The sequence below is a fragment of the Cucumis sativus genome, chromosome 1 (assembly GCF_000004075.3).
Source record: "Cucumis sativus cultivar 9930 chromosome 1, Cucumber_9930_V3, whole genome shotgun sequence".
Lineage (NCBI taxonomy): Eukaryota > Viridiplantae > Streptophyta > Magnoliopsida > Cucurbitales > Cucurbitaceae > Cucumis > Cucumis sativus.
In genome coordinates, this window is record NC_026655.2 from 27553765 (window position 1) to 27564442 (window position 10678).

The following is a 10678-nucleotide window of genomic DNA, read 5'->3' on the forward strand; positions in this document are numbered from 1 at the left end:
TACTCATTATATGCACATAATAACTAGTTCATTGATAGTAATAAAGCTAATGATTTACTTTCATACATACATACAATCATCAAACATCAAACACTAGTTGAGAAAACTTCATTTTCAATAGTCAAGTATGAACATCAACATTACAATACACATTAAACAACATAAGAAAGAATGTTTTCAAAACACTATTCTTTCTTTTAGAAAACCACTCACAAAACTTAGTTTTCTTCCTTCTTTGAACGTCTAACTCCAAGTTTCCTTATTCTCGCTTAGTAACTTCTTCAACAGCTTAAAATTTAGCAAATTCATAATAACAACACTTTTCTTCAAATTCTTCAATCTTATTTATACTCACCCTTAAATCGGATTAGTCATCCTTAAGCTTATTTTAGCTTTCCAGCTCCTATCTATAACTTTACACGTGTTAGTTTACTTAGCTTTCCATAGGAGTGGAAGACCCAGTAACCCGAACAATCCAACCCATATTATATGGATTGTGTTAGGTTAGTTTAAAATGTAGGTTGGGTTGGAAGGTTGAAAAATTCGATTCAATCCAACCCAACTCGAATTCATAATATATATATATATATATATAGGGTTGGGTTAAGAATGCCTCCCAACCCAACTTGTTTACACTCCTAGCTTTCCATATCATGCTTAATCTAAACTCAACACATAATCATCTAATCAAGATTAGACATTTCTTCAAACTACTTAACTCTCCTCGCCTAACTTCATCTTGCGTTACACAACTTGAACGCATACCTTTTCATCGCGTCACCTAGCTTCAATGCCAACTTCAAAATGCCTTCTTCAAAAAACAACCTTTCTATTCAAAATGTCTCTCCGTTCAAAAAGTAAAACCCTTCTATTCAGATTCGGGTCTCACATGACAACCAGTCGGCCAACATTCGACTACCGTCTCTATAACAACCGTTGTCAACTTTGTATTATATATGGATAATTAAATTAAAAATTACCTTAGCTTTTTATTTTTTGGTGTTACAGTCTCCCATGATCAAAATAAAATAAAATTGTAACACATATTTCATGATAAAATTCAAATAGGCACTCGAATGCTTGATATACTAAAAGAGAATTTTGAGAGAGAACAAAATCGTTTTGTTATTTTTTTTTTATGTGTTTTTGAAGAGAAGAATGAGACTCAAATATATAATGAGTGGGGAGAGAACTCCAACCGTCATAATATTAATGACAAAAGAAAAACCAGTTGATAATTGATAATTACCATTTATTTTGAAACGTTTTGAAGATTTAAATTTACAAAAACATAAAGAAGTTTTGAAATTAAAGATAGTTTTTAGCAAAAATATAATGTATTATTATTTTATTCCTTTCCTCCCGTGTCCTCCCTTACACGGAAAACTTACTTTTGTCTATCTCCTCACCCCTTCCAAAACTTGGGTGTCCTTAAAGGCCCAAACCCATGAATGAATATGTTGATGAATCATCTTCTTCAAATGTTAAAAGAAGTGAAATAATTAGTTACAACTATATTTTGTTAGAAGAGGAAGTGATTTTCTTTCAACAAAATAACTAATAAAAGTCTTATAGCCTCAAATAGAAAATACACAAAATAAATCAATGGAGATGTAATATGAAAAACAAGTTCATATATGTCTTGAATTTACTTTCTAAATGGATATTAAATAAAATGAATTTTACCTTGAATAGTGGACGTAGACTATGTGTTGAACCCTTCATCTCCCTTGAGAAACTCTTCTTTCTTCTTTCCTTTCTCCCTCGGTGAACCATGCAAAGATAAAGGAAGTACAATGAAAAGAAAATGACAGCTTGCAAAGGAGTTGAAAAGGTAGAAAAAGCAAATGGTAAAAAGATCTTTCACTAGCGTCACCGAGGTTTTTCAATTTTTTTCTTCTTCTTGTTCTAATTCAACTCAATTATATCCACTTTTGTTTTAGTTATAGCTTACTTTCGATCTCTAAGTTTTTACTCACATTTCACATTTGTAAGATTTTTTTTTCTTTGCCTTTGATTATAGTAATTAGTTATGGATGGTAGAAGAAACAACTTTGTTCATGATTCATTTTGTCATGGAAGAGTATTGTGATTATAAAGATGGAGAAGAGAGGAGGAGAGATTTGAGAGTTGAAGAAAAGAGAATATATATATATTATATAAGAAAAAGTTATAAAATTGTATTTTGAAAAGTGATGTGAAATCACATTTTGTCCCTTTTTTGTTTTTTGATTCAATCAATCTTATGAAATAGTAAATAAAATGTATAAACTAAAAGGGAAAGTCAAACAAAACAAACTTACAAATAACATATTATAACTTTTCTATTATTTTGTGTATTTGTTTGTACATTATATATGAATTAATGGATTTGATGGAATGTTCTAACTTTTACTTCCATAAATAGTGAATTTTTTTATATTCCATTTTTAGAAACTTCTTTTTGGCTATTACCATTTGGTACATTCCTAAATCTTTCATATCCAATACTAAACCAAAAATTACAAAGTTTCATTGACAACTCACATTAAATGTTTCCATCGATCGATCTCTCTATGTCGTTAATTACTAGAACATCGTGAGTATTTTTAAAATTAGAAGAATCGATAAACTATTTAGGGTCTAAAGCAAAATTTTAATCCAAGTCCAAATTAAATAACTAAAATTTTTGCTTAAAATTTATTAATTTAAAAAAAATCCTAATTTAGGAGGATTTGAAGAATTGGCCAAATAAATTAACAAACACACTATAATAATTCTTTTAAAATTTCACTAAAGTTGATTGGAATGCTCTAAACAAAATCAAGATTTCCTTTTAAAAGATATCAAATTTCAAAAAATGAGTTTTTGTATAATTAAAGAAAAAACACACACATGAATAATAATGTTAATAAATATTTTTCGTTAAAATTCGGAATTTCAAAAGTAGAGTATTGATATAATTTGACGAAATAAATATATCATAAATAAACATAACACATAATAATGTTATAAAAATTCTTTTAGAATTTTGTTAAAATCTTTTGGTATTCTAAAAAATGGTAAGATTTTTTGTAAAATAAATAAACAAATACAATAGATAAGATTTCATGAGTACGAGTGAGTTCAAAATAAATAAATTCTAAGTATTTAACTTAACGATATAAGTCGTCTAGAAATATAAATTATAATTAAGTATGTTTATTCGACCGAAAATAATCTAAGTATTCAACTGAAAATTTCACACTTGAAATTTTGAAATTTTTTAAAAGAAAATCTTAATTTTGTTTAGAGCATTCCAACTGAAATTTTAAAAAGAATTAATAATATTATCTACTGTGTTTTGATTTACTGTCGATATCGATAAGAATCGTGTCTTTGTTCATTCTATGGTAAAAAGATTCATAAAACGGAACAAAATATACATCAAAATATCACTAATGTAGACACCATATAAATAATAACACATGTTAATTGGTTTAACATTCTAAAACGACTATTTACTAATTTAAATATTTTCTCGTTTCCATAAACATTTTACTACTATTTTTAGATGTCAATATTTGTATCAACACTAATCTTATATTACATCATCATCCATGTTTTGAATTCTAATATTAAAGGAGTCTCTATTTGTGCATTGCTCTTGATTTCTCACGTATCCCAACACCTTTGTTTTAGATTTCAAACTAGAAAGAAGGTGTTATGTGTTGATGGAATTGAGAGAGGGTGTAATATATATTTAATGAAGAATTGAGTGAAATGGCTCCATGTAGATGGTAGCAGTTGGTGTTCCTTTATTACTCACACCAACTCTCTCTCTCTCTCCCAATTATAGAATCAATCAACCCCTCAACATATATACATATATATTATATTCTCAAAAAGGACAATATTTTCTCTAACTCTTACTAATAATTAATACTCAAACCCCCTAATTTACCATTTTCTTTTATTATTTATTCTCAACTCCTTTCTCTAAAGTTAATCAAAACCATTTATTTCCTTACCAATATCATGAAAATATCCCCTTCATAATCTCTCTACCATCCAAACTTTTCAATTATTGATCACTTCCTCAAATCATTACTCAAATGTCTTCCCATTCAAATTCACTTCAATTATCTTTTTAACTTTTCTAAACAAATTTTGTTTTTCATCCCATCCATCCATGTGTTTCAATTCAATGTTTACTTTTGCTTCCATTTCTTACATAAATTTCAACATTTATGCTTTTATCTTACACATTTTATTAAATAAACATTTCATCACGCTTAAAATCAACGTTAATTTTTCACTTCATAGTTATTTTAAATTAATTACTAAACATTAACATCAAAGACTAAGAGGAAATATTTAGCAAAATATCAAGGTTAAAAGTGCAAATTCTAAACCTCAAATCTTAAGAGTAAATCGTAAAATTTTGAAACCTATTTGCTAGAATGAAACCAACTTAAATGAATAAAAAAAAAACTCAACTGAAACAAACATTCTTATAGTCATTAAATCTTGATGATTACACAAAAAAAAAAAACGTTTTCAAATATATATAACAAAATTTCATTATTTATCAATCACAATAAACTACCATCTAAGTGACATACACAGTAGTCTATTATTAATAAATAGTGACACAGAGATCAAATAGAAAGTAGACCCAAAATCTAGATATATTTTTTTTTCTATGTTTGACTATTTAATTTCCATCATTTTTCTATGTCCAAAATTTTTCATACTCCTTTTATTTATTAGATCTTGCAACACCATACTCTTAGAAAAAGAATGGAACCGAGACTAATATTAATATGAAGTTTACTGATATTTATAGTCAAACCCAAAAGAGTAAAATACATCTCCAGTAATAGAAAAATTTAGGAGATTTAAGGAAATGAACAACTCGAAGCTAAAAGCTATGACAAAGTAGTTCTATAGCTCCTCACCCTCTATACTTCATCTTTCTTCTAAAACTTGCCCCTTAAGTAAACCTAATTAATAATGTGCACAAAGTTCCAAGCTATATGAAGCCAGCCACCCAAATCCACCTAACTTTACAAACACAAAGTTTTAAATTGGACATATTTACTACTCGTGTCTAATGGCAAAACGTTTGGGTCCCAAAAGGAAAAAGAAAGTTGTGGTTGAGATTCACTTAACAAACCCACTAAGTTTCCCACACTATATCTCCCTTTTTCATAAAGTAATTTTTTTTTCAAAAAAAAAAAGTCTATTTCTGGTTCTTATAATGCAGGCAATATTCTAGAAAATGAAATCCACCAATCTTGTAAATTTGAAAGAGAAATAGAGAATGTGAACTTTAGGCCATTTGTCTATCCACCTATTCGTCCACCGACTTTTTATTCTAATGTTTTCTAACTCTAAATTAAATTACTTTGTAATTCTACACTTCAAATACAGACTTCTTAACTACAACTAATTTTCTAGAGTACGAGTAAAAGAAAAAGAAAAGGAAAAGGAAGAAGTAGAAACTCAAATGAAGAATGCACATAACGATCAACAATGATAGTAATAATGAAATGTAGCACCAAAAGGAATAATTTATCTGCAACATTTCTAATACAAATCAGGCAACTTATTTCCCACTTCTTTCTAAGCCATTCATTGGGTCAGCCATTAATGGCAACTTCCCTTCTTAATTTATATAAACAGATCTACAACAGCCAAGTCAATCTTTCTCTCTCTCTAAAGTGGCAGATTAAATGCAATGAAAGATCTACTAATCATGCAAATATAGTTATTTAATTTACACAGTGGAAGGCAAGTACCAGCAAGTCTTTAAACTCACATGCATGACCAGCTTTCACCAGTTCTTTGTCTTCATTTCCCATTGCTGTACCTCACTATCTGCTTGTCCTTTGCAGCTCTCCAATCTTCTTTCTTTTTTCTTTTCTTCTGCTAACTTTCTTCAAAGAAAATAATGTTGACCCACTTTTTTTTTTCTTTTCTTCTTAATTAGTACAGAAATAAGTAGTTATACCCTCAGAGAGATTCATTCGTGTTCTATCCTAAAATTTGAAATTGCTATTGCTCTGTACATAAGAATTTCCACGGCCAATCTCTTTTTTTCATTATTGATGCTGACTATGTGAGCACTTACATTTTGCACGATTATCTGAAAGTGTCTGGACAAAAATCAACAGAAGATAAGGAAAAAAAAAAGAAAAAAAACAATGGTGGTGGAAACTTTTATCATACAAATATGTGAATCTCAGTCTTGAATTTATTATTACCTGAACTTGTTTCTGAAGCCCTTTTATGTACTCAACTGCCAAATCTAACATGTCTGATGTGTTGGTTTGCTGTGGAGAGAGAGAGAGAGAGATGTTTTAACTCAACCTTTACCAACTTTTAGTGTAAAGTGAAAAGAAAGTTACCTTGTCCATGTTGGGCACTAGCTCTTGAAGCTTCCTCATTCTTTCACTGATTTTAGTTCTTCTAACCTGAAAGTAATCGATAAAGGAAAAGACATTGTTTAGAATTTTCGCTACATGTTAAAAGGTTTTGGAGTACTAGATAACACGAAGCTCCATATCAAAATGAATTGACAATAAAAGGACTAATCATCTATCTTAGGAAGTGTCAAGGTTTCTTAATTTTTCTAACAGGGCAACATTTAATAAGCTCAAGAATATTGAAATTTGTAAAAGATTTTAAGTTTTCAGTTATACATGAAAGATTCTCTACAATTTCCTTGAATTGTACTTAAGTGAAAAAAATCAGGTTCAACAGACTCCCACGTTATACTAAACTTAAGTGAAAAAAATCAGGGTAATCTAGATCCAGCAGATGGCTTGACAGATAAGAGAATCACAAACCATGTTATTAATTTTTATTCTGCAGCATGTAGTTTCAGAAATAGAATAAATACACGGCCAATGATAAAGATTGAGAAAAATTTTGACTAATCGTTTAACATATCCGAACTTACTCTCTCCGCAATGCTTCTGGGATGAGTAGCACAGCCACGCTTGGCTCGAAGTTTACAAGGAACAGAATCTGAAAACTGCAAGATCTTTTCTATAGCATTCATTTCTGCTGAAGTATTTGGTAAACTAAGATGATGAGCAAGCAAGGGAGGCCGATTTCCGGTATCCATCTTCTGAGTTTTCCACAAAGACAATAAAGATACGAGACAATTCAGAATAAGATATCAAGGAAAACAATCACAATGGACTTGAACTAGCTAATACCTGAGTGTCTGAAATGTTAAAATTCGAGTATGACTTCTCGTCGTCATCGTTATCTTCGAGTGGTTTTTGACTAACAATGTTATCAGACATAACAGCCGAGTCTTCCCAGGAACCAACTGGGAAGCTAGTGGTACCATAATCGCTGGTTTGGCTTTCGGCAAAGCTTTTAGTATCTTGATTGGTTTCTCTGATACTTTTTTTCTCAATTCCAACTACGGGACTCATCAACCCTGATGAGTTTGGTGGCAAGGTTCTTTGTGAGAAATTTTTCAACCTGCTTGGAGAAGAAAAAGACGCTTCTTCATTAAAGCTACTACGAGTTCCAAAATTTCCCATGCCTCTCAATGCAGCATAGCCTGCCAGTTGCTAAGAATTTTCAGCACCATGTTGGGAATATTGGAAACTAAATTCTAGTATCATAAACAGAACAGAAGATAATATAGAAAGTCTAGGCTGCACAAATCATGTTTCTCTCAACCCAATCTATTAGAACATGAAAATCAAACATCAAACATTTAGGTGAAAAGATTACATACCACTATCATTGATCTTTATGTGGTCGAATAGTCCAGCAGGTGAGCTACTTTGCCGAATGAGATTCGAAGTTCTTCCACCATCTGTTCTAATCCGTGGCTTTAGATCAATTCCAATTGAACCAGATCCATCCGTTTGTGAAATCATACCCTGATTTGGAAGTGGGGGTTTCATTGAACTTTGATAGAAACTCGGTGTTGATGAAACAGGTGGGTAATTGCTGTTGACATTGCTTGGTTGCTGATGGATAGCTCTTGTTTCATTACCCACATAAGATGTTTGTTGATTTGCTTCAGTGGATACAAGCACTTCTCCACCCTGAGCACTCTTCCGAGATTCGTCCAGGTTCTGGGATGAACCTTCAGGGCCGCCGCCACCGCCGCCGCCGCCGCCCCCGGTCATAAACCGTGCGAAAATCCTTTCTGTTTCAGGGCTGGACGGCCGATTGAAGAACTGATCGCAGAATTCCCTATCCGTCAGACTTCTGAAATACGAACTCGGTGCAGAACGATACCGTGTCAAGCCAGAATTAATCTGCGGTTGTTGCTGATGATGCTCATGAAGAATATGATGATGCTGCTGCTGAAAATCTGCCTCCATTGGTCCTCCTCCTTTCTCCAGCTCTACTTCAACTAGACTAACAGCAATCGAACTTAATATAACACAAACCTTTCGAAAACAACTTCTTCTTCAATCTTCAGTTACGCCAAAGTCGTAGTAATCAACAACGGAAACAAAAGGACAAAAACAGCAGCAATGCAATAAAATCCACAAAGAACTCTGTTTCTTCTTGCACAAAATTACTCTACAAATCATCAAATTCCCTCAGCAATAACGCGTACAGAATCACAACTTCAACTGCACCACGAGATTCAAAAACAATAAAACAAACAGACCTAGATTAAACTCAAATCCAATGAAGAAAAAAAACAAAAGAAGAAGAAGAAGAAACAGAATACAGCAGAAAATTCGGAGAGTGATTCACGTGCAAATCATCTCAAACTCTAACCAAGAAAAAACTCACTCAGACTCACTCCATTCGTCAACGGTAAACAAAACACCAACTATCAAATCAACACCACCACCAAATTGTTCCCACGGTCCAACAAGAATCAGAAAAAGATAACATCAAATCAAATCAACAAGGAACAAAAAAGCAAATCATAATTCAGAAAGAAAAACAAAAACAAACAGAACATACCAAAATCTCATCATTTTTTTTGGTATCATATATCAAAAAACCTCCTCTGAGTAAGTCCTAAGTTCTTCTTGCTCTTGTTCAGCTCCTACTACTCCCCCTCCTCGTGGTCTTGGTTTTTGCAGAGGTAGTCCGTGTGCCGGAAAATATGGAGAAATTGTCCGGTACGGCGAAGAGAAGCTACTAATTGAATAAAATTATTTGAAAAAAAGAAAAGAAAAGAAAAGAAATGAAATGGCGTTTTTGGTTTCTTTGTTTGATGTTCACTGAAATTAAAACCAATGGGAAGTGAGGAAAGAGTCCAAGAATCTAGGCCCTCAGATTGTGTATGTTTGTGGAGTCCTTCATTTACCAAAACGCCCTTCCCCCCTTTAGGGCTATTCTCGGAATTGCCCATTTATTGCGTTTAAAGGAATGACTCGATTGCTCCCACGTCAGCCTCCTTCATTAGAGTGGGCCACGTGGGGATCTCTCACTGGACCACTACATCGATTCTCTTTTCCCACATCAACTCCTCCTCTTCTCTTCTCTTCTCTTCTCTTCTCTTCTCCAAGTCTATTGCTAATAAGATTATAAAGTTTCATTCAAGATTAACTTTGGGTTCGATTACAAATTATTTGATTTCCAAACCTTATCATTTATTCTTCTTCTTTTAAATCTCATCATTTAGTCTTTACATAAAACTTCATAAAAATTCAAATTTTACAAGATTTTTAGAATTGTATTTCCAATTTTTATTAACTTTCATTTAATATATAAAGTTCAAAATATACAATTTTTGCTTTTTAATAATTAGTTTCCCAAATCATTTCAAACAATTAAAAAATTGTATCCAAACTTTTAAATACTTTCATTTGGTCAACTTTTTTATGGTACCATCCTACCATTCAAATTTTCTTTCTTTTGGAAGTGTAGTCACTTAATATTTTTTAATTATTAATCAAAAATAACTTTCGCATATATATATATAAATAAAATAATAGTGAGTTTAAAAAGTTAAAAAGTAACCTTTAAAACTTGTACATAAAAGTTTAGAGTTGAAATTGATTTCGATCCTAATAATTTTTTTTGATTAATATGGTCTTTTTAATTTTATTTTTAAAAATTATTCATACGTTGTGTTTCGATTATTTATTCAATTTTAATTAAAATTAAACAAGTTTCAAAATAGCATTTTAACCTAAATGTATTAAATGAGAAGACTTCGTTACAATAATAAGAGGTGTATAAAATTATGTTATAATAATAATTAAAAACAAAAAACAAAAAACAAAGTTTTGGTCTTTTTATAACGAAAAATAAAATAAAATATCTTGGTGTTATCTCAAATGACGTTGAAAAATACAATTCCCTAATTAAATTATTGACCTTTAAGTACATAAGTATAATAAAATAATTAATGCGTTAAATACGTGATTAAGTTTATAATCATTATTTCCTAAACAAAAAGTTTATAATCAATAATAGATAAATAGATGTACACACATCTCATTCTATTTAATATTATTGAATTAAGGTTTAATTACCACTTTAATTTGTACTTCATTTCTTTATTTTCCTCTTAAATTTATCTATCCGTACACTATTAGTTTCTCTTGTCAATTTTTTCATTACCATATCATTTTTATCGGTATTTTCACTCCAAAATTTGAAAACTATTATATTATTATTTAATCATTTAAGATTTATTAAAAAATACATAGATTAAATTTAGACATTTGAAATTGTACACGTGGAGAGGCTTTTGGCTTTTGTATTT

The 10678-nt window shown here is 30.8% G+C and overlaps 1 protein-coding gene across 3 annotated transcripts; it reads right to left on the reverse strand.

Annotated features, from left to right (window-relative positions):
- Positions 1–5471: 5471 nt before the first annotated feature.
- Positions 5472–9220, reverse strand: LOC101213023 (transcription factor bHLH122). Of its 3 annotated transcripts, XM_031880239.1 has the most exons (8): positions 8923–9219; positions 8746–8785; positions 7724–8579; positions 7188–7543; positions 6926–7096; positions 6372–6437; positions 6228–6296; positions 5472–6119 (listed from the first exon to the last, which is right to left on the reverse strand). In XM_031880239.1, exons 3-8 carry the CDS (start codon positions 8319–8321, stop codon positions 6066–6068), a joined length of 1314 nt encoding a protein of 437 aa, XP_031736099.1. In that variant the 5' UTR covers positions 8322–8579; positions 8746–8785; positions 8923–9219; the 3' UTR covers positions 5472–6065. The 3 variants fall into 3 exon arrangements, with proteins under 3 accessions (XP_031736099.1, XP_011660123.1, XP_004139111.1); XM_011661821.2 differs by lacking the exon at positions 8746–8785 and having other exon boundaries at positions 6926–7093; positions 8923–9220; XM_004139063.3 differs by lacking the exon at positions 8746–8785.
- Between the last annotated feature and the right edge of the window lie 1458 nt (positions 9221–10678).

Excerpts from the sequence above, each read along its gene's own strand:
- LOC101213023 (XM_004139063.3), bottom strand. The coding sequence starts at position 8,321 with ATGGAGGCAGATTTTCAGCAGCAGCATCATCATATTCTTCATGAGCAT. Across the intron at positions 7,097-7,187 it reads TTAACATTTCAGACACTCAG|AAGATGGATACCGGAAATCG; the intron begins GTATTAGCTAGT and ends TGGAAAACTCAG. Across the intron at positions 6,297-6,371 it reads TAGTGCCCAACATGGACAAG|CAAACCAACACATCAGACAT; the intron begins GTAACTTTCTTT and ends CTCTCTCCACAG.